Below are 24,617 nucleotides of genomic sequence, written 5' to 3' on the forward strand. Positions count from 1 at the left end.
TCATGTTTGAGAAGCTTTTATAAAATTATACAAAACAGCAACACACAGAACAAAGCCCAGGTATGTCAGTAACGATACAAAGGTGATGACCGGTCCACCAGCCCCCCGGGCTTTCCCACTCACCCCCGCCTCCAGCCTTACCCCACCGTTCACCCCTGCCTCCAGCCTTACTCGACAGGGTCAGGTTCTAGGAGGAGATCTGCCTGATGTGACTCCAGTCTCTTGTCAGCTGCTGTCTGGTTTCAGCGAGAACACAGTGTCCTCAGGCGTCACTGATGCATGTACTTAAAAAAGCAGATCAGTAGCTCAAGAACGAAGTCCCGCTGACCACAGTGTCATACATCCAAGATCTCAGCACTCAGGTGGGAGACAGAGGTGGCCCCAATCTGAAGCCAGCCTAGTCTAATAAAGAAACTTTCCTTATCTGACCAGCAAAACCTCCTCTCAGGTGAGTCTACACTACTGACCCCAAGGCCTTGGCATCAGCAGGACTGTGACAAGAAATAGACTATGAATGGAGCTGGTGCTGCTCCTAGGGACCGTCACGCCACCGACCACACTTTCATCTCTAAAGAGAATCCCCTACCCCTTGATGGAAGTGCTTGCTAATCTTCAAGGAGATGCTATGAGGAAGAAGTAACAGTGTTTGTAAGGAGTAAGGATGCCAGTGGCTGCCCAGGACTCTGAAAGAGGAAGCATGGCTGGCTCAGGACGAGCAGAGACCTTCAGTGAGAGAAGCCACGTTCTCAGCCCCACGCTTCTCCCCTGGCAGGCCCAGTGCGCAGGAGACGGATCACAGTAAGGCACTCGCCACACTCATCTGGGCAGAGGGAAGGGAAGCCAGTCCAGACAACATGCAAGTTCAGAAGTTGTGACACCAAGGCTCCCTCAATGGGCCTGCTGGCAGTGCCCTGGCGGTTAGCAGGCGCCGAGGCCTTACAGTCTGCAGAACCTGTGAGCATGCTGGCTGGCTGCATCAGGTCCTTGTGCTGGCCGGCCCCGCATCTGCCCTGGCCCGCTGGCGGTCGTACTTCACCGAGACGATGAGGAAGAGCAGTAATGTAGCTCCCTGGATGGCAGCCAGCAGGAAGAAGTAGTAATGCAGGTGGCAACTGTTGATGTTCCCTAGGAGTGAGCAGATGCCTCCTGGTGAGTGCACTCCATGGACAGGGCACCTTCTCACGGGCTCTGGGCCACCTGAGGGAACACTCTGCACTAGTCATTCCCTCCTAGGGGTTCTTCCATTCCGGAGAAAGGAGGGAGGGGAGGCAGCTGTCCTGGCCCCAGCTCTGACACTGGAAAGATCCCCCACAGGGCTGAGGAAGGCTTGTAAGGCTGGTGTCAGCTCAGGCCTCTCAGAGAAGGTTCATGACCGTAACTTGTACTCTGTCTCCTCCAAAGAGAGAAGCTTCCTGTGCTTCCGCTCCTGACTGCGTCTGTCCTGACTGACTGCGTCTGTCCTGACTGACTGCATCTGTCCTGACTGACTGCGTCTGTCCTGGCACTCACTTCGGCCCCTCTGAGGTGCTCTCCCATCCCTCCACTTAAAGCCACTGTCTACATTCAGCAGAGTGACGCTTCTGAAGACGGACTAAGCCCATACCTCATTTCTCTCACCAAATGCTGCAGGGTGCTGAGCACAGCATGGTCATGAGGCTGTAGGCCTTCCCACGTGACAGGCAGCATGAGGATATACCCTCCCACTAGAACAAGACAGATGTCTTTTCAGGCCTTAGCCTCTTCTAAGTCTCTCACACTACCCAGGCAGCCCTGACTGCTGTAATGGACACACCTTGGTCTCACTGTAAAGCAGTGTCACAGCTTTTACAGCACCCAATGGCAGAGGAGGAGGTTGGTGCAGGTCAGGACCACAGACCACAAGCTCAACAGCCAGGCTGGAAGGTACGAGCCTATGGTCTTCCACTGTGACTTCCTGTGAGGACTCAGGCTTGGGTGAGGCGGTGCCAACCCCAGTGCTGTCCACCTGGCACGACTGTTTCTGTAAACCACTGTTCTCAAGACCTACGGAAAAGATCCAGCACCACCACTACCAAGCATGGAGCCAGGACCAAACCACATGACAGAGTGGCAGGATGACAGCCTGGCTCCTGTCCCCATGAGCCACAGGCATCATTCATGTCACCTGGGGGCTGCAAGAAGCACAGCCATACTCTAGGTAAGTTGTCCCACAGAAGGGAACTGGCACACAGCTAATGCTGTGGCTGGAAGTTGCTGCACTTTCTGACACCTCAAAAGCGTGTTCTAGTGTCTATTCAGGTGAGACTTCCTCCTCCTGACGTCTTTTTATGTTGGGTTATTCTATACGCTCATTAGCATCAAATGTCTATCAAGCAACATGAGTAAGTACAACACATGTGCTCCCACAGGAAACCTAGATACGTGCAAGATACTGATCCAGATGGAAGGACAAAGACCCTAAGTCTGCCCACAGTGGAAGAGATCTGTTACCCTGAACCTCACAGACCAAAGATTGATTCAGTCAGTAAATGGCAAACTGCGTGCTCCCTCATGGTAAGTGACACATTCACCCTCCAGAACCTGTCTCCTCTGCGACTACAAGGGATGGGCACTTGATACAAAAATTACATGTACCAATGATGTAATTTTATGTCCAGTGTTAGAGCTGGAAGGACAAGTGGACAGTGTGGTTATGTCCACACTGTCAGCCCCAGAGCAGAAAGCATAGCAGAACTTACCAGGCCCAGGAACTTTGGGAACATGCAGAGAATTCAAACATGTACCCACCACCCAAGAAGCGGCTGTCCTGGGCTGTCACAGACAGCAGAGCACATGAGGGGTAAAAACAAAGCTGTGTTTCATCAGACTCCTGGTCCCAGAGAATAAAATGAGTGCATTTTGTCTCCGGAAGGCCTGAACAGCAATGCCCACCAAAGCTCCTTCATAAGCCAACACTGGAGACAGCAACATCCATCAGGGCAGAATGGACAACACAATCCTTGTGAGGGAGTGGCACTCGGGGAACCAGGAGCCTCTCAGAACATGAGGTGCTCGGGGCTGATTCTTTGAGAACAGAATGTGTCCTGGGCAGGGTCAGGTGGTCAGCAGACATGCCAGGGTTCTGAGCTGGCCAGCACCAGGCTACAGAAGTCTCCTTCCCACTTTCAGTGGTGAGACAGTGTCTTAGGGCTAGAGTAAGAGACACAGTGCAACCGAAGCTTGGGGAGCCCTGAAACCTCCCAAGGACTCCCCAGCCCACTAGGGACACGACATAAGCTCTGGTCACCACCTCTTCTAGAATGCTAGCATAGGACAGAGGAGGGTGAGGGAATGGCCCAGTGGCTGTGCAGCTGGTGGGAGAAGGGCGTGCTGACCTGGAGCTACACCTCTTCTGCAGGATGTGTTCTTCTGGAAAGACCCACTCCATTGGATCTCTCCCCAGGTTAGACCAGGGCCTTTGCACAGCAATGGCCCCATTCCCTAGTAGAAAGTGAGAGGTTGCTGGGCATTGCTGAGCGCTCCCTTGAACACTGCAATCAAAAGGACTCTCTGAGGCCTAGGTGCAGCCTATCAGAAACCAACAGCGGGGGACAGTAAGCCACCAAATTAGTAAGTAAGGTAGGGAGGAGTGGACTGGGAGAGGGAATAACCAAAGCAGTCAACAGCACACACAGAATATGTCTAAAGAACTACAACCTCAGCCAAGCCAGGTGGCTCACCTCTAATCCAGAACTTGGGAGGCAGAGCGTCATGACTGCAGACGAGGAGGTGGTCAGAGTTGGTGCAGTGTCTTTTGGGGGTTTAGGGGGAGTCCATGTGAGGCTGCACTGTTTCCTCCACCCCGGCCCTTCGGACACTCATGTCACCACTGTCTCCTCTGGAGGAAGGGCACTCCTGCACTTGAAGGCCACCCCGGGCTAGCTACAGCGTGAGACCCTGTCTAAAAGGGTTGTGGACTGGCAGGATGGCTCAGCAAGTAACACCACCTGCCATGCAAGCCTGAGGGCCTGAGCTTGATCCCCAGATCCTACAGGGAAGGAGACAAATGGCTCCTGAAAGTTGTCCTCCCTGTGTGCACCACGGCAGCCAGCTGCCTGTAATGTGTGCACACATAATAGTAAATGTTTTACACTAAACAGTAACTAGAATCCTGGTCTCTGACGACCATTTGGGAAAGTCTGCACCATGCAGGCTGACGCCACAGCACCCAGAACCAATGAGCCAGGGCTGTTAACCTCGCAGGGGGATGAGAGCAAGGGCAAGTCCCGAGCCAACTGGCTGATTTTACAACTGACCTCACATAGCTAGAGTCAGTTATAGATAGGCATCCAGGGGAGGCGGTTTCAGTCTTCTGGGCAATACTCCAGGACTTCCAAGGAATCTAACTTAAGGCTCTTGCAATCATACAATTTCTAGAGAAAAATTCATGACTTTTCCAAAGTTATGCAATAAAAGTGAGTAAGTACTACCAAGCAGGGCAAATGCTCACAGTGTGGCCATTTGCACAGGGAACACGTACTTGTTTAAAAGGTAAAGGGTGCTATATCTCCTGGGTCACCCACAGCACTGTGGAACTGCCCAGAAAAGCATCCAGCAGCGGCAGACTGACTGAGAACAGTGTTCACTGACAAAGCCCCTAGCTGTCCTTCTAACATCTGAAAACCAGGAACTCAAGATCAGGCTGACACAGGAGCTGCCATGCGGTCTCACTACCTCACCCAGCTCTCCAGATTGTACTGAGCTGGACACACCGGCTGCTGACAATGCATTGCTACTCAATGCAGACTTCAAGAACAGGGTTTGGGCTAATGGCCTCTTGGGACAGACTGGACTCTTCACACATCCTGCAGCAGCAGCAAGCACCTGGCTACCCCGTCCCAGACATCAGAATCTTACCAAAGTCTGTATGGCTGCTCATCCACCCAATGGCCTTGAGGGAGACCAGGGCTAACAGTCCTGAGCCCACAAAGGACCCAATGCCAGAGAAGAAGAAGAAGAGTCCCATGATGGCGCTCTGCATGGACTTGGGAGCAGCTGAGTAAGCAAACTCCAAACCTAGAGAAAAGGAAAAGGAGGCGACACTGAGAAGATCACCTTGGTCACCATGAGGAGGCACCCTGAGCCAGCTTCCCAGCAGCACACACAGACTCCACTGAGGTCTGAGTACTCTCAGGAGGACTGTCTCCTGGTTGGAAAAGTCAGGGCTAGGTGCCGGTGACTCATCCTCATGACAGCTCTTAAAACACATCAAGGTAGAGTAATATTCTAAGTTCTTAGGATGCTGTTACAATATGGACACATGTTGTCTCATACCTGAAATCCTAGCATTCAACAGGCTGCAGCAGGAGGATTGTTGCAAGTTTGAAGCCAATGGGGCTGCAGCATTAGAGCCTTTCTCAAAAAGTCAAGAGTTTAGGGGCTGGAGATGGCTCAGTGGCTAAAAGCACTGGCTGCTCTTGGAGAAGACAGATGTTCTGTTCCCAGCACCCACATGGAGGCTCACAACCATCTGTGACCCCAGTTCCAGGGGATCTGATACCTTTTTCTGGCCTCCATAGGCACTAGATGCATGTGGTGTACATACATACATGCAGGCAACACACTCATACACATAAAATGAATAAATCTTAAAAAGTCAAGACTTTTTTAGGGGGGTGGGGAGGGGTGTCTCTCTATACTGACCCTGCTTCACAATCAACACATCAGAAGAGGGTCAAGCACCTATAAACAGATTCCCAGTGACCAGGCGGAGCAAAGTCACAGAATTCTGCCAGGGTTTGAGAGGTGAGGCACCAGCATGCTCCTCTTCTCCCTCCCTCCCGAGACTGAGCATTAGCAGCCCCTCTCTTCCTTGTCCCTGCAGAGTCTCACTAGTGAGAGGCCCGTGAGAACAAGCTCTGTAAGTCAGGTTTGCTCCTTCATGTAAGTCTGCACCAGCAGCACAGCTGTGCTCTCCATACAGTTTGGGGGGACAGAGGTCCAGAGGAAGCCTCCCACAGCCACTTCTCCCTCCTTCCTATGGCACACACAGGGCAGGTCATGGAAATATCTTAGTGAACACCTGTTTTCCACAAGAAAGGGCAGCCTCAGCCTGAGGACTATTTACTGACTCATGCTCCCACCCCCACCCCCCCATGTACCATAGCCCTGCTCAGGACATTGCAGGGTATGATACAGACAGGCCCAGACGCCACCAGCATTCACAGTCTCACCTGCTATACTTGCAAATATCTCACTGATGCCAATGAGCACATACTGTGGGATCTGCCACCAGATGGGCAGGTCAGCAGCATGGTACACGACACCGCCAATGGTCTGGTTGATGGTCTTCTCCTTCACCAGGTCCAGCCTTTTACTCTCCAGGATTCCTGGAAGTGAGAAGCAGGTTAGTGGAGCACTAATGTTGCCATTCAGCTAAGTCTGCAGTATATTGCAGGCATTATCAACAATTCTGATGGGTGACCAGGACAGCTTCCTAGGCAGGTCAGTCATGTCATTTACCTCTTCCTCACAGGGAATTTTACAGATACTCACTATGTTTAACCCTTGAGTGTCTGGACTACTCGTTCTGTTCATCTTTTTAAACTGGGAAGATGCATGAGCATCTGCATGTAGCCAATGGTCACTGGGGAGGCAGAGCTACTTCCTACATTGCAGAGCCACTGGGAAGCTACCCATGATCCTGTAAGCAACCCAAGTCAACCCCAAAGACACCACCACAGGCACAGAAACAGAAAGAAAGTGCTGAATTAACCAATGTGCAGTCCTTCAAATAAATAGGCCCAATTGTCTAGACGAAGCTCAAAAACTTGCCCAGGTCCAAGAACATGAAACAGACTATGGGCAGAACCAAATGAAGTACCACACGTTAGGGGCTGGAGGTACCAAGAGAAGGATGGCACCGCAGGAAGAGGGAAAGGGAGACCTGGAAACAACCACTGGGAACCTTAACAAGTAGAGGCTACTAAGGACTGAGGCATGGTAGTCCCCGCCACCAACACAGGACTAATGGTCTCCCTCAACTCTACAAAATGAACCATCACTAACAAAAGCACAAATACAAACCTCAGTACCAATGTGGAAAGCTGAAATGCCCCAAGTGACTTTCAGATCAAATGGAAATCAAATGGGCCAGTGAGACATGTCCATGGGCGAAGGCGCTGCCGCCAAGCCAGACGACCTGAGTTTGATCCCCACAGCCCACACGGTGGAAAGGGAGAACTCATTTAGGCAAGTTGACCACTGATCTCCACACATGTACTGTGTGACCTGCACACCCCTACCCCCACATGCACACAAAATAAAAATTTTAAAGTAATAAAAAGTAAAAACAAACAAAAACCTAGAGTAAACATAGTTAACAAAACATAGCTGTAACAACAGGCAAATTCTCTGCATTATTATTTTTTCACCATTAAACAAGAAGGAGGGGCTGGGAAGATGGCTCCGGAGTTAAAGAGCACTTGCTGCTCCTGCAGAGACTAGAGCTCTGTCTCCAGAACCCATGAGACAGAGCTCAGAATCACTGGTCACTCCAGCTCCAGGATCCACTGCCCTCCTCTAGTCTCTGCAGTCACCGCATGCACATGGATGAAAAACAAACACACACACACTTAAAAATAAGGGGCTGGAGAAGTAGCTCAGTGATTAAAAAGCATTTACTTTGCAGAGGACCTAACATCAGTTCCCAGAGCCCACATCAGGAAGCTCACAAGTACCTGTCACTCCAACTCTAGGGATCTAACACTTCTGGCTTCCATGGGTGGCTGCACTCATGTATACATACACATAAATGTAATCTTTCAAACAAATCTTAAGGCCAGCAGTGGTGGCGTACACCTTTAATCCCAGCCCTCAGGGGAGGCAGAGACAGGTAGACCTCAGAGTTTTGAAGCCAGCCGGGTCTACAAAGAGAGTTCCAGGATGGCTAGGGTTACACAGAGAAACCCTGTCTCCAGAAACCAAAAACAAGCAAACAAAAAACTTAAAACATCTAGACTAGTGAACTATCAAGAAGTTAATATGAGTAGGGGGAAAAAACTGTCAAACTTAGTCACTAAAGAAAGGGAACCTGAGGTCACAATTACTTGCTGCCAACACATGTACAATGAAGCTCAGTTTGGGACATGACCACTGTCACTAACTGTAAATAAATAGCAACGACCCTGACAGTGGCTCTTTGGGCCACTCTAGCCAGAGCCAGGCACAGACTAACCCAGAAGAAATTTCCAGTAATTTCACCCAAACTGTTCAGCAAAAGCAGCATACACACACACACACACACACACACACACACACACACACACACGAGGCGGGTGGGGGGAACGCAGCATCATCAGAAGACAAGGAAGAACTATTGTATTTGAAATAATCCACCAGAACCCACAGGATTTTGAAAAATCCCATACAAGTCACCAAAATATGCAGGGCAGTTAGGGACAAACAACATACACATACAAGATAAAAATGAAGAAAATGTAAGTAACTACAAGACACCCTAAGTAAAAGAAAATAGAGAAAAAAGACTTGGATCTGTTACACACTAGAAAAACTGTACCCCCAGGAACAGAGATGGTAGGGAGTTGGAGGGGGAACTTAAGCATCAGTAACGAGATACAGAATAGTGATGAACTGTATTTTAACCCTTCAGGGAAGGAGGACAAAATACATAGCTGGGTGTGACAGTCACACTTGTAGGCCCAGCATTCAAAGGGTAAGTCAGGAGGATATCACTCCCAGGTAAGTCTGGACTACACAACAACTTGTCTCAAACACACAAATATGTTTAAGGAGAAATGTTGCCAATTCTAACCGGTCTTAATAAAAACCTGGAGCCAGGTATTAGGGTGAAAGCCGAAAGATCAGAGAAGCAGAGCAAGCTACAGCCACCACCTCTTACCTCACCACCTCCTCAGCCTGCCAGAGTCTCTTCAAGAGAGCAAATTCCTGTCTCCTCCTACCTTATATTCCTCTCTCTGCCTAGCCATATCATTTCCTGTCTCAACCTTCCTAGTGCTGGGATTAAAGATGTGTGATCCCAAGTACTGGAATAAAGGTGTGCCACCACTGCCTGGCTGTTTCTCTTTTAGACTGGATTAATCTCATGTAGCCCAGTGTGGCCTTGAACTCACAGAAGTCCGGACGGATCTCTGCCTCCTGAGTGCTAGGATTAAAGGTGTATGTCACCACTGCCTGACTTCTATAGCTAACTCTGTGGCTGGCTCTGTCCTCTGATCTTCAGGTAAGCTTTATTTCTTAGATTACAAGTATCACCACAGGGAAAAGTGAAACCTAATATAGGAAACTCTTTTCCCTTAAGCCATCTTGGAAACAAGCCTATGGCCTATCCAATTTGCACCTGAGGGCCTTTACAGCCATTGCCACTGACAGGCACGGTGTAAGTGGAGTTGTGTCCTGTGTGGGAAGTACAAGGTAAAGTCTTAGGTTTCTACTCAGCCTGTGGACACTCCTCAGTCCACCGCCCTAGAACTGGGGCAGCCTGTGTTCAGCAGCAATAGCTGTCTCCACTGAGCTTGCTGGGCTGTGCCTCGCAACTCCTGACAGGATAGCTCCCTCCTATGATCTTGCCACATAGCAAGGGCAGTTTCTTAAGAAGATAGCTGCACACTATGTGGTCTCAACAGACAGGTCAGGAGGCTGCCTGGATGCAATGAGTGCTGGACTCTATGAAATACGTACTTTCCTGGCACTCGTAAAAGACCTTAGAAGGGATGGAGCCTGCAGAGGAAATCTCAATACACTGGCCTGACACCTGTTTCCTGCACAGATCGACCCAGAGACCACAGGACAGCCCCCATAGCTCTGAGGACAACCATCTCAAGAGCCTCAGCCATGAATGAAACTGAAAGAAAAGAGGCCGTACAGAAACCCATCAGAGCTCTATGAGAAAATGCCCCTGCAAACAAGGAAGGAAACAACCCCACCCTCCCACCCCTGGCACTTAGCTGGCACAACTGCAGGATGCAGGGCCCCCACCCAGTAAGAGAAGCTGAGAACAAAGCCAAGCCACAGGCAGATGAGGCAGATGGATAGATACTCCTTCCAGCCCAGGACTCTCGAAGACAGCCCTGTGTCCCCAGTTCATGTGCTATGCGTTCATCCCTGCAGACCTATAAAGCAATGTGTCACTCCGACAAACCTCACTTTAATTATGTGTTTGATCAACAGAAAATGCACTAGTTCTCTCAAGGGCCCACACCTGGAAGATGGACTGGTTTCTTTAAGCCCGTGAAGCACTGTATCAGCAGCCTGTGTTCTGCTGTGATGGCAGAGGCACTTTTTAAACATCTGCTCCCTTCAGCAGAGCTCAGCACCACGTTCCTCAGACCACAAGTGTGTGGAAACCTTTTTGTTTTCCTGCCGCTGTATTGTTCCTACAGCTCAACATCTTCAAATATTAATGAAGCAGAACACTCACACTGAAAAGGCGACCAGACCTCAGCCTCTCCCTCTGCAATGATGGGAACGGAGTGTCTTAGGGCACTGTCCCGTGCTGAAGTGTGGTGCAGGACCTGAGGAACTAACTCCTCAGCTGCTGAGACCTCTGTTGGGAGCTTCCCAGGAGCCTTGAACAAAACCTTTTTCTCGATGCTAGGACACCTGCAGGCTCCAACACCTGTGAGATTCGGACGCTTCACAGAATCTCTTCATGCCCACTGTCAGCCTGCAGCCCGGGGCAGCAGCGCAGGGCAAGTCTACTCAGCCCTACAAGATGAAGGTTTGTTCTCAAATGACACATGTCCAGAGAACATCAGAAGATGAAGACTCACCAGCTGCCCAGTGTCTTCAGCACAACACACTAGCAGCTGCATACTGCAGAAGCGAGGCTGGGAAAGGGGGAGAAGAGAGGCCTAGAGAGATGGCGGCTTACCTGCAGCAAAGGCAGAGCACATGACGAAGAACATCCCCACAGCAATCCTTTTCAGGGAGGACGGGAGCAGGCCATGTCTCCTGAGCACTGGGTCCACTAGCTTGTCCTTCAGCGGGATGAGGAGGAGGATGAGGACCGCATCGAACATGGTGAGCCAGGCTGCAGGCAGCTGCACAGAGCATGGCATTAGCTGTCAGTACAGCAGCTCCCCAACCACCCACACATGACCTCCAGGATGCTTCAACTAGAGACAATGACTCGCAATGCGTGTCTTGAGCTGGAGAGAAGCTCAATCCAACAGTACTAGTGTCTAATGGCTCTGGTCAAGCCCACCTCAGCAGGCTGTAACCAATCAGGAACTAGGTCTAGTGCCCGTGTCCCAGCTACCTGCTCCAACTGCAGAAAGGAAGTCATGTCTCCTCCAGGTCTCTTACCGTGTGATGGGTGGTGGTGATACTTGAGATTTCTGGAATCTTCAGATGAAGACTCTGTAAAACGTACGTGGTCTGCATCTGGACAAAGAAAGCAGATGGTGCAGGTAAGCCAGCAGAGCCTCTCCAAGCCTGTGCGCACACACCCTTCCTCCTCTAGCTGAAGAGGTGTGGCACCACCTCTCAGAATCAGACATGGCAATTACTGGGTCACCGTAGAGTCTCCTTGAGAAGAGCTGCCAGGCAACCAAATAAGAAGCTGGAGGGTCCAGAAATCCAGACGCACCCCGCTCTCGGCTGCTGCTTGGGGAAGGTTTCCCAACACCAGGCAGCCAATCTGAGCCCGTGACTGGAAACTGTGGCGTCTGGTGGCTCACCCCAGCCCTGCACTGCAGCCCCTGCAGCACTCACTTGGAAGTACACTGTCCAGTAAGGAATCAGAGCCAAGAACACGGGCACGATCTTGACCAGGGCTTTCACGTCTTCCACTTTGTCCTCTGTGAACGGCCCTCCACGCGACATCTTACATGAATCAAACAGACTGTGTTTAGAAGATTGCTGAAAGACTCCAAGGCCTTCACTTTGGGAAACAAAATGAAGGAATTAGTTCACTTCCACCCCCAGGGACAATGCTTGGTATCTAATCACTTCTGGGGTGGGAAAGCGGCTCTCTGCACTGCCCTGCTTTACGGCCTTCTGTGACTAACTGCAGACTGCACACACAGCTCCTGTGGCTGACTACAGGGCCTGTGGACAGGGCAGCTGCGTCTACTGCACCCACAGGGAGGGCATTTCAACCTCAGGCAGCTCCACAGGGCTGCAATGTGGCCTGGACTTCTAGCCAGCTGACAGTAAGCCCTGTTTCTGGTGACTACACTGGTTTATCACATGAGCAGACACTCGAGGGACCAGAGTGCCCTGATGGCAGAGAAAGCAACATCTCCCTCTGGGATGAAGGGGCAGTGTAAAGAAAAGAACCATGATAGGCGCTATAGCAGGGTGATGGGGAACAGGGCACTCACTCATTCACCTTTATCACAAGCTTGGAAGTCCTATAAGGCTCTTTCTGGCCCATTTCGAAGAGGAAGTTAGGACACAGATGAGACCAGAGCTGTGTCAAGATCCCAATGCCTCAGAGTTGGGGTCAGGACTGGAGTGAGGCCTTCTTGGCTTACAGGTAAATGCCTGGACACCCACACCTCATTCAAAGCTGTGGGTTACATTCCAGAATACAATGAACACCCTTGCCTCCCTGGCTGCAGTTTTTATAAAATGAGTGAGGCCCTCCAGACAGCAACAGGGTCTTTCCCAGCTATACAATACCAATATGGACTGTAGGAAACTGTGCATTGCCAACCAAAACCAACAGGGAACACTCAACCCCACTGAAAGCCTCCCAATCCCAGACACTAGAATGGCAGCTGTCTGCACTGGAGTTTATGATCCTAGGCCCTATTTCATGAAATTGTCACGTTTAATTTTTTTTCTTCTAGATGTGCGGCTTTGCCTGTAGGTATGTTTTGTCTTTGGAGACAGGGTCTCACTATGGAACCCTGGCCATCCTGGAACTTGCTATGGAGACCCAGCTGACCTCGAACTCAGAGATTTGCCAGTCCCTGCTATAATTAAAAGCACGTGCCAACACACCCAGCTTGCCTGCATATATGTAAAATGTACTGTGCATAGGCCTGGTGCCCTCAGAGTCTTGAAGACAGCAATGAATCCCCAGGCACTGGAGTTGTGGAAGACTATGGGTGGTGGGAACCAAACCGAGGTCCTTGACAAAAGTCAGCAAGTGCTCTTAACTGCTGAGCTCTCTCTACAGTCCCTTATTTTACCCTACAAAGCTAATGTTCTTAATCTGTGTATTCCAAGTTGGGGAAGATCAATAAACTAAAAACCATAACTTAGTATTTTAGCCAAATTCTGATGAAATAAATACCTCCTCTCTGCCCAGTACCACAGGGACTAAGTGCGAGGGACACTTGCTTCATATCTATAGAAGTGATTCTCCTGCCTCGACTCCTTCAAATTCCTATTTCTCTCCAGTCCCCATGTACCTGATACAGGCACTACCTGTATTAGTGATGAGCACATCCCACTAATGATGGCTCTGAAACACATCGATGCCAAGAACCAAACACCCTCAGCATCAGGGCTCACACAGGTCACTCAGAGCCCCTCAGTGTTGTGTATCATTAAAATACTTTAAAGCTCATGAACCAGTGTGTGTCTAAAGCAGTGGTTCTCAACCTGTGGGTCACAAACCCCTTGAAGGTTGAAGAACCTTTTCACAGGAGTCTCATATCAGATATCCTGCATGTCAGATATTTACATTATGATTCATAACAGTAGAAAAATTACAGTTTTTGAATGAAGTAGCAGTGAAAATTTTATGGCTGGGGGTCACCACAACATGAGGAACTGGTCTAAAGCCTCCCAATCACCAAATGAGGTGGCACATGTGTCACCCCAGCACTAGGGAGGCTGAGGGAAGAGAACCACTTCTAGACACGAAGCAAGTACAAAGCCAGCCTGGGCTACGTGAGACCCTGTCTCAGAAAAAAAAGAAGTTCTTAGTCCACCTGCATGGTTAGTGCTCTCTGCTGTGACATAAAGGGCCTGCTGCTACTCCCAGAGGCTGTGACCCAGTTTCCCTGCACCTGTGTGTCCAGGCTCTGAAAGGCTAGGTGCACAGTGTGTCACCCTTGAACTTGTCACGAACCACACAAAGGCACTAAACAAGCCCCTGGGCCAGCTCTAGTATAGTGTGATGACATGACGGTGTGAGCTCAGTCTGTCAGGTCTAAAATCAGCACCACATCTCCCTCCAAACACATCAACCTAGACCACACACAGGGACAGGGCAAGTCAGACCCATGGGAAACAGGTGTGTGGCACTTCCTGGGCTCTTCACTCCCACTGCAGGTACCCCAGCAGCACAATGAAGGGCCCCATCAGGACTAGGCTGCTGAGAGCCTTGCACAACTCACTGTATTGAGGCCTTACAACAATCCTAAGAGCTGACCAGCTCCCCTGGGCAAACATTCAAGTCAGGCACTGTAATGTCTCTGAACCACCAGGGCCCACATTAAGTTCCTACAACTTAGCTGACTTCCAACCCTTTCTGCTTAGTTTTGCCCCAAAGACTTCCAAAGCTGAAGCTCAGAGGAAACCAGGCTGCTCAGTCTCACCCTTCCTGTGCCATGTGTGCACCGAAACCCCAAAGTTCCTAGAGTGATGCTGGACCCTGGCTGAAAGGTTCTCATCAGGACTATCTGCAAAAGACTGTCCCGTGTCCATGGCTATCAATCTAGATTAGAAACAGCTAAAGTCTGCAACATGGCTTCTGTCTGGCTAAAGGAGGGCCCCAGCGAACACCAGGGTCTACTGGAGCTGCGTGACCTCCTCTAGCTTTGCAAGTTCCTCAGTGCTAGCCCCCCTCTGGGCAGGGTCTGAAAGCTGCCAGAGCAACAGCAGGTTCACAAGGGAGATTGGGACAGTCAGATTTCACATAAGGGACTCATGTGCCATCAGCAGAACCACGTAGCTTCAGGTCTGCCACACAGAGGCTTCCAGTATATCAATGACAGACACAGACAAGCACAGGAGGGTGGTATGTACATTAGCCTACAGAACACTTTCACAACCAGGGCCATCCCACAGGAAACACTAAGGGCAAGGAGTCCATCTCTGCTCAGTAATTCCTGGAAACCCTTAGGCTCAGCCAATCACTGGGAGGGAGCTGACCACCAAGGTCCAGGAGCTTCCCTGAACCTTGGTTCTCTCTCTGCCTTGACTGCTCTGGTGGCTACAGTACTGCAGTCTGTCTTATTTCCCAACCACAGTCAAGGAACCAGTTTACACAGCAGCCTGCAGAAAACAGAGAACCATCTAAGTCCTCTTTAGGCTGAGGACTTCATTCATATGCACAGAGCAGAACCAAGGGTCACCAGAAGCAGCAGCAGAAGGGAGGAGATCTCAGAACACGGCTGTTTCTAAAAGTCCCAGGTTTGGGCCATTCAGCACTGAGGCTGTGCAAGGCCCATTCCTGTAAGGGTAAATGGGTCCCCAAGTGCACCTCAAGCTATGCTTGTGTGCTCCTCCATCAGTGAGTAGCTGCCATGGCCCTGGATGAGGAACGCTATGCTGACCAAAGTGAGAGAAAGCAGCAGCTTCCCTTAGAGATAAGTACTAACAACACATACAGCCTAAGTTCTCATTAACACTTCTGTGTCTAAAGCACATGATGTGTCTGTCTCCATGGTACCCTCTCAGATCCCTACCTTCAAAATCAGCCACTCAGCTGCAAGGCATCCTTACCCATGTTGGCAGTGAGGAAGTTGGGCATAGAGTACTGAACTCAGGGTTCTGCTAGCTGAATGGCAGGATTTACACCACACACTTTCTGAATGAAACCGGCTTGGAGACACAAGCCATACACCCCAAACTTCAGCTGGTATTTTATCTACAGGGAGCAAAAAGTCATGTCACTCACCCACTTCTCCGCTGCCCACCTCTCTGGGAGCAGCAGCTGTAGGTCAGAATCCTGAACATGTCAGTGAAGGCGCTGCCATCAGGAGGCTTGGTGATGAAGACACTCTGGCCACAAAGGAAGACCAGGAAAGCGATGGCCACGCAGACAGTGGGAATCAGGTAACCCGTGAGAAAGCTTACATTCTGCTGAATATAGGCAATGCCTCCTAATGACAGGATCGCTCCCAAATTAATGCTCCAATAAAACCAATTGAAAAATCTCCTAGTGGCTTCTGGACCACGATCTTTGACCTAGGAAGAGAAACGCAGAAGAACATGTAATCCTCTACACTTTTCATTTACTCTCTAAACACAAGCTTTAGTGTTTTTAATACTTAAATGACCACCCAACCACCCACAGCAGGTACAAGCCCTGCCATCACACCAAGCACCTGATCATCTGCATGTCAAGAGCAGATACAAGGTGCTCAAGTCCCTGATCTCAGCAGACAGTAGAACACAATCCAAATGCTGTTTACATAGTCAGCCAATCTCCTTACAAAAGCCATCTTGTACTCCATCACTCCGGAAGCTGGCAGCTTCTCCAAATGCCAGCAAGTCCTAGAGTTCAAAGTAAGCTGACCACCTACCTTGAAACCAGCAGGAATGATCCTTTAAATAGGTTACAGCACCTACAGCCCAGCCCAGACCTGCAGAACCATCATCTTGGATGATCAGGAGCCTGCTCGCTACACATGTCCAGGTGACCACTCGGCACTATTATATGGAGCTCCAGGCCTCATTGAACTTAACACAAGTACTATGAGGGCCTGCCAAGCAGCTCTGGCCCCATGCATAGCAAGGCTCAGAGGCAAGGCACCACTCCTACTGCACGAGGCCCAAGCATCAGAGTCTTTGATAAGCCTGCAACTAAACTATAGGCATAAGTAAACAGTTACAACCACAAGCTAACTTTAGATTAGAAAGATTATCCAGTGGTGCACACCTGTAATCCCAGTGTCTGAGAGACAGAAGCAGGGGAATCATGAGCTGGAGGTTGGCCTGAGTTACACAAAAGATCAACACATCCAAGATCAGCCCCGACTGACTCTCCCCTTCAAATGCAACACCTCCAGGCAAGCCTTCTGCAGATCCCACCAGCTGGTAGCTGGGCTAGGGCAAGCCCAACCTGGCTTCTTCCACCTGTGCTTTTTACCTCTACATAAACACTCTAAGACCGGGCCCAGCCCCAGTCAGCATCATTCTGGACAGTTTCACTTCACAAATTGTCTTGAGCAAACCCCCAGTCAAAGACTGACTTGCGCACATACAGACACACTTCCCCAGCCTCATCCTTAATGGATGGAAAGGGTTAAAAACTGGCTCCACAGCACATCTTCTGGTCCACAGAGCAATCTCCTCTGCCTAGTACCAAGCTTTAAACAGGGGCAAAGCTGCCAAGTACAACATGCAGTAAGGCTTCTGCTTGGCACTCATATTCCCCACAGAGTATTTAAGATTAAGGTGAGTGAAGATGCAAACTATATAGTCAAAACTGAGCATCCCTTAACAATTATTAAACTCCAAATGATAGTTACTGTGTTGGCAAGTCCTATGTTTGAATTTAGTCAGATAGTTACAATCATATCAAACTGAAAAATCCAAGCTGTTGATTTGATCTTTCCTTTTGTCAAGACTAGGGACTGAACACAGGTCCTTGCACATATCAGATAAATCCTTTACCACTAAGCACCATCTCCAGGCCCCAAGTTAACCAGCCAACCATAAGCATTTTATTGTTCTACACACGTTAGTTCTAAACAAAGGTCCCCCTCTAAAGGCAGGCATCAATGCAACAGTTCACATTCAATTTCTTACAGCGGAGGTACAATGCCTTTAAATGCTACCCAACAGTGGTCATCAATGTCCATGACACAGTGGAGGCAGGCCAGAAGAAAGAAAAAGCATAAGCAGAGAAATAGAGAAAATACACACATATATACTTTTGTTTTTCGAGACAGGGTTTCTCTTTGTAGCCCTGGCTGTCCTCAAACTCCGGCCTCTGTGCTCCCTGCTCCCACCCAATGCTAGGATTAAAGGTGTGCCACCACCGCCTGGCTCTTTATTCTTCATATATATATTACACTTTGTGTGTGTAAATACCACATATACATGTCATTGTCTTGACAACCCTAAGAGGGAAGAGGCCAGTTTAAACAAAAAACAAAAGCAAAAGCACCTCTTTGGGAATGGGATCAGTTGCCCAGCCTGGCCTCAAACTCCTGGGCTTTTGTGATCCCCCTTGTTTCAACCTCTACAATAGCTGGAACTACAGACACACACCACAATGCCCAGCATGAGATAGGAAACATTAGATACTAACTGAAATGTCCGAAGCCATTCCCTTACACATCATAGGACCACACACATCTTCCCGCATTCATAGAAACAGCTCATCCTCCAAAACAGTAAGGAAATACTTGTGCAATTGGCCTGGCAGAACCTCTAGAGTCCTTATGTCCTTTGTAAGCTTGGTGGTCAACTGACTTCACTGTTCAAGGTTTCCAGCCACAGCTGCCTCCAAATTGGAGGCCTACTTCCAGGGCCTCAGTAGCCACACGTCATCCATCAGCACACAAATGGAACTGCTGCTGACTGAGCTGTCACATGCCCCTCTCTGTCCTTGGCCAAAGGCCACAGCTTCCCTATATACCAGTCGCATGACATCACCACATGCCCTGCCAAGGCTGAGCCAGCTTCCCATATCCCCCTCCACCCCAATGAAAACACTGTAGCCAAATGGAGAGGAGAGGCCAGCAGGCCAGAAGGGAGTATAGGTTTAAACCAGGGAATGTTATTAGATACACAGGATCATAACCTCTCCTCACTGGGACAAACACTATCCTGGGTGTCCTAGTTCATGCTTCAGCATAATCCCAGCACTCAGAATCTCCACTGGAGCGGAGAATGCCTACAGTCAATACGAGTCTGACTCAAAACTGAAGCAAACCACAAAGGCAGTACTGTCTGCTTTATCTGTGTGGTAGCTTCTTCCTCTTTCAGCTATTTACATTTTTTTTCCGAATATTTTTTAGTTTAGGGTCTCAAGTAACCCAGGCTGGGCTCCAACTCCCTATGTAGCTGAGGTTGGCTTCGAACTCCTGATCCTCCTGCCCTGCCTTCCAAGTACTAGAATCATAGACAAACACCTAGCTCACTCTTTCGAATATCACCAACCAAGAATGTTCTTGACCTCTGGCGATTGGTACACACTGGGAAAGGCAAAGGGCGGGAGAATTTTGCTTTAAAATGAACCACCTTTGGGGGGGACTTACAGATCTGCACTCCCTTTGAAGTGACCTGGTACTACTGCTCACAGCTGCAGCCTGGCCCATCTCCCACATGAGAAAGGCACTCTGGCAATGCCAGCCAGAGAAGCAGAAGCACCTTAAAGACAGAGGCACACTCCTCTAACCGGGCAAGACCAGCAGAAGAACTGACCCAGGCAGAAAACATTGGCACACACCCTTCTGGCCATCTGGCTTCTCCTGCAAAGCAGCTGATATGTTAGGAACAAGGGAGGCCTTGAAATTTCCCTCAAAGAATAGTCATGAGGCAGCAGAGAGCAAGTGCCTCTTTAAGGACCCAGCTACCGGCTAAGATGCATACCCACGGTCGCTTGTATACTCGGAGCTGTAAAGCCACCACTGCCCTTCCCGGAAGCCCGTGTATCTGCTCACTCGCTGGATGTTCAGCATCCTTCACTTACTGCGGTGCTCCCAACACCCCTGGGAACCTAATCTCTTGCTGTGGGTGAGCAGCATCTTCATAGAAGACAAGCTGCAGTAAGCTCGGCCTTTTATCAGTAGAGGGACCGCACCTTACTTTTCACTTCAACATTTATTTCCAAGTTACAGAAAAGTTGAAAAAAAAAAAAAAAAGAAGTAAGATGTACCCTTCTCTTATTATCTTTAGCTCTATTTTTTTCTGTTAAAAATACAAAATCCTGGGTCAACACAATGAGATGGCTCAGCAGGTAACGGCATTCTCAGCAAGCTTAAAAACCTGAACTCCATCTCCAGTATCTGAAACACAGGAGAGAACTCACTCTTGCAGATTGTTCTGACTTCAACACACATACCATTACCATGAAAACACACACACACACACACACACACACACACACACACACACACACACACCCCTTTGGTTGAATCTCCTAAAAACAAAACCACTCTTCTATGTAACAAAGGCACAACCACACCTAAGACCATCACCCCCACCACCTAATGTGCTAATGTGCAGGCCATAGTCCAAGTACCCTAAGCACCCAAAACAAGGGCTTAAAGAAAGGCAAGGGGGTGGGGTACATACACCTGAAATCCCAGCATTCAGGAGGCAGAAGCTGGAGGATCGTCATTCGTTTGATGCCAGCCTGGGCTATACATGGAACTCCAGGCCAGCCTGGTTACAGAGCAAGAAGGGAGATTGAAAACCAAACCAAACCAAAAATCAATGGAAGCCCAGCATGGTGGCGCACACTCCTCACAGCAGCACTCAGAGGCTAATGCAAGTTGGAAGGCCCATCTGGGCTACTTAGCAAGTTTGAAGACAGCATGGGATACAGAGAAAAATCCCAGGTCAAAGAAATAAAATGGCTAAGTATGGTGGGAGATGGACACGATTTGGGCAGAGGCAGGAGTATCAGGAGTTCAAGGTCATCTTCAACTGGTGAATTACAGGCCAGCCTGAGCTACACTGAGACCCTGTCTCAAAAATATAACAAAATAAAACAAAAACCACAAACAGAAAACCAAACCAAACCACCAGAGGGCCAATCACTGACCACACCCAAAGTGGCTGTCCAGTTTCTCTAGGATCCTGGCATCCAGAAGGGTCTCTTCCCCAGATGGTGTTAAGTATAGAGATAGTGGAGACAATTCCAAGGACTCGGTGGAAAAGTGCCTATTCTTAGCTACAGTGAAGTGTGCACCCTGGGAACCACTCACAGTGGCCCTCGCAGGAGCCATTCCACAGGCCTGTTAGCAAGTGCTCATCAATGGTCTAGTATCTATTGGAGAACACTGACTCTAAGAAACCGGGCATCCAATCTGCTCCCTCAGCACTTGCTGAACAGCTGGGCCCTGACAGACAGACAGATAGACAGTCACGCCATGCATACTACAACCAAAGCTTCTCAAACTGTGTGTGTGTGAAACTTGGCAACAGTAACAGGTTTCTGAATGCACAAGAACCAAATATTAATTCAGAATCAAATGGACCCGAGATGTTCCTGGCAGTGCTTGCCCATGTTGCATCCTGTGAGAGTCTGCGGCCTTGATTCTGCACAAATTACTCCTCACACACTGACACGCCTTATGACTACCACAAATGCTGCCTGACACTCCCTGGCTAGATTTGAGACTACTCCATACTATAGGCTGCACTGTTTCCACTGCACAGAGAACATTTTTCTGCTTTCACACAAGCACATTGGCTTAATTTCAAATAGCCAAGACTTTGAATATTTCACTACCAGCCACCACACCTCAGCTTTCAAGGATGGAGCCATGGCTTTGGACTGTATCAAGTTGTGTAAACACCCAACGCATTACTACTCAAAATGGATTTCATCTTTTTTTTTTTTTTTTTTGGTTTCTCGAGACAGGGTTTCTCCGTGTAATTTTGGTGCCTGTCCTGGATCATGCTCTGTAGACCAGGCTGGCCTCAAATGCAGAGATCCTCCTGGTTCTGCCTCCTGAGTGCTGAGATTAAAGGTGTGCACCACTGCCGCCCAGCTGGATTTCATCTTTAATACATGGTAAGTTACACATGCAGCAAAGAACTGTTTTAAAACAAGTTTATGACTTGGTTGATATGAGTTAATGTTTGATCTGGATATCTATTTTTTTACTCTCAGAGTCACACTAAGTTCTCAGGTGAAAAGGGGCTACGAGTGCAAAGTCTAAGGAGCCCGGTGTACACCATGAAGCTCAAGTCATCCCAGCACGGGGATGCACAGTCAGAGGTGAGATGCACAGTCAGAGGTGGGGTTCATAGTCAGAGGTACGCCTTGCATGGTACGGCCCAGTTTGTTGCTTACTTTGCTGTGGCTGTGACAAACACCACAATCAAGGCACCTTACAGAAGGAAGGGTTTATTTGGGGCTTACAGTTCCAGAGGGAGAAGAGTCCATTATGGCAGCTCACATGCTGGCTAGAGCAGCAGCTCCTGATCTCAAACAACGTCCACCCCCTAGTAACATACTTCCTCACACCTAATCCTCCCCAGTCACCATCTAGGGACCATGCATCTAACTATATGAGACTTATGAGGGCCATTTCAGGCAAACCACCACACCTAGGCTTAAAGGACAGAGCTAATGTGCTTTTGCACCAGTGGAACAGAGGCCAAGGCCATGAGTCTGGGCTTGGAACTGCCTCTGTGTGATGTGCCTTTCAGAATTCTAAAGTAGCAACCACTTCGTTTGTTTATATTTTACTTTTATGACCCACAGTTTTGCTCTGTTGCCCATAATAGCCTAGAATTATACAGTCTGAGATGGCCTTATGCCTGTGGCAATCCTCCTGCCTCAAAATCTTGAGTACTGCGATTACTACTTCTGATACAGTTGAGATGCGTCCTCAATGAATTGGCCAACCTAAAACCCACGTAAAAAAAGGCTTCTGAACACGGCCCAGTCCTATACTCATGGTGCTACTCTCTGGGCAAATCATTTCACCTTGGTGACTTAAATTTCAGGCACTCAAGGATCAGTTTAGTGCCAAGACCCAGGGCTCGCCTTCCCTGAAGCTCACAAATATCCCTCTAGCCCTCCCTACTGCACTCCACCCACATCTGAGTCCATCCCTTTACTCCAGGCCCGTCTCCACTCTAGGCCACACCTGTCTCATCAGACCAGCTGCAGCCTGAGCTGTGCTCCCACCCACCTGCCACACAACCCACTCTATGGCAGCCACTTACAATCTTTCTGCAACAGAACCACCAATGTGTGCTAGGTTTTAGGAGACCTTTAGCCTCTGTGACTACTCAATTCTCCAAGTCTAGGGGAAGCAGGGGGGAACGAGTAAGCAGGAAGGAGCAGGACCTTAAAAAGCTTTATCCAGAGCCTGCACTCAAACCCCACATAATTTCCACTGCTTACAAAAATACTCGATTTGCATTTGACCACTAGATCCATTCTCAGCCTGTGAGAGGCCTAAAAAGGGGAAGTTGAGCAGATGTGGTACCCAGGCACTAGCAGATCACTTCTGCTCTCCAAAAGCTCTGGCTCCTCCTCCATCTCTTGGTCTTGGTGGTCAGAGCAGCAGCATATTGGACTTTCCAAAACTTATTTAAAACAGTGTGAAGAGGGAAACAAAGTGCTTGCCCATACATTTGTAAAAGAGAAACTAGGGCAGTAACAGGACTTTGTACACGCCCATCCTCCAAATCTCTAACAACTTCAACCTTTTCTCTTGAAAACTGCCCTGGCTATCACGCCACGAATAACCACCTCACTGGGTGAAGCCCTTCCTACCACACAGATCACATTTGCTTTTACAGCTTTCTTCTGTCTACTCAAGGGCTTCCACACTAAAAGCAAGTTCCCCCACAGCAGAGGATTAATGTGATTCCCTCCACTCCCTCAGTCCCCTACCAAATGTAAGGGCAAATGTGGATACAGTTTCCCGCGGGAGAGTGGGAGGCTCCCTCTTTATCAGTCGTGAATCTCGTGCAAGGTGTGGACTGGGTAATCATGGGCTTCCTTCTCACCTGGAGAAGCCTTGCTCTCCCTTCTACCCACTCAGTAGGTTCTGGGGGCAGATGCGTTTCCTCCCCACTCTACAAGGAAGTCCCCCCAGGACAGAGCTCCTTCCTCCCCACCACTATGAGGGATCAGAGGCAGGTGACCTCCGAACTACGAGAGAGATTCCCTTGCCAGGAAGGCTCCTTCCATAGCCTTAATCTTTCTCTAGATATGAAGTAAGGTGCAGGTGAACCGGTTGGGGAGCTTGGTGGACAGCTCCCTGCTTTCCCATCAGTCCTGCAGTCAAGTAGGGGGTGTAGGTTTAGGTATGTGGGGTGGCTCCTCCTTTCCCTCAGTGGAGACACCTGGGGCACGCGCAAGTACGCTGGGTGCTTGAACGGTCCCCGTGCCCTCCGCGTAGCTCACTGAGTACAAAATCAGGCAGAGGTTTCAGGCAGGCGTGGTGCACGGAAGGCGCAAAAGCAACACAGGCAAGACAGGGGCGGGTCCGGCTCACCTGGTCCGCGCCGAAGGGCGTGATGTTGGCCTTGACCGTGGCCACCCCGAGTCCCACGAGCACCAGGCCCGCAAAGGTGGCGGGGGCGCAGCGGCGCGCGGCGACCTCGGGGCACACCGCCGTCCCGTTGGGGAAGGGCGCCGAGCAATTGCGGACGAGCTCGGGGCGCGGGTCCCCGCAGAGCGCGGCGCGCGAGCGGGGCGCGGCCAGCAGCGGGAAGGCAAGCATGCCCAGCGAGTAGAGGGCCAGGCTGAGCAGGATGGCGCGCGCCCGGCCGAGCCGCGCGTCGGCCAGCCAGCCCCCGAACGGCGAGCCCAGGTAGGTGAGGCCCATGAAGAGCAGCAGCGCCTGGCTGGCCTGGGCGCCCTCCCAGTTGAACGGCGCGCCATTCAGGAACAGCACCAAGTTGGCCGTGACGCCGTAAAAGGCAGCGCGCTCCAGCAGCTCGGCCAACAGCACCGCCCCGCACGCTGCGCGCCGCCCCGCAAACGCCCCGGTCGCCGCCGCCGCCGCCGCCGCCCGCCGCGAACCGAGCAGCGGCGCCCGCTCTCCCTCCATGGCTAGCTCCCTGAA

At 50.0% G+C, this 24,617-nt stretch overlaps 1 protein-coding gene across 1 annotated transcript; it reads right to left on the reverse strand.

Annotated features, from left to right (window-relative positions):
* Slc15a4 (solute carrier family 15 member 4) lies at window positions 1-24,617 on the reverse strand. The gene is made up of 8 exons (XM_052755492.1): window positions 24,045-24,617; window positions 15,800-16,089; window positions 11,713-11,881; window positions 11,305-11,382; window positions 10,871-11,039; window positions 6,192-6,347; window positions 4,876-5,034; window positions 1-1,125 (listed from the first exon to the last, which is right to left on the reverse strand). Exons 1-8 carry the CDS (start codon window positions 24,600-24,602, stop codon window positions 977-979), a joined length of 1,728 nt encoding a protein of 575 aa, XP_052611452.1. The 5' UTR covers window positions 24,603-24,617; the 3' UTR covers window positions 1-976.

The sequence above is a fragment of the Peromyscus californicus genome, unplaced genomic scaffold, assembly GCF_007827085.1.
Source record: "Peromyscus californicus insignis strain IS unplaced genomic scaffold, ASM782708v3 Scaffold_2__1_contigs__length_46816999, whole genome shotgun sequence".
In the NCBI taxonomy this organism is placed as follows: Eukaryota; Metazoa; Chordata; class Mammalia; order Rodentia; family Cricetidae; genus Peromyscus; species Peromyscus californicus.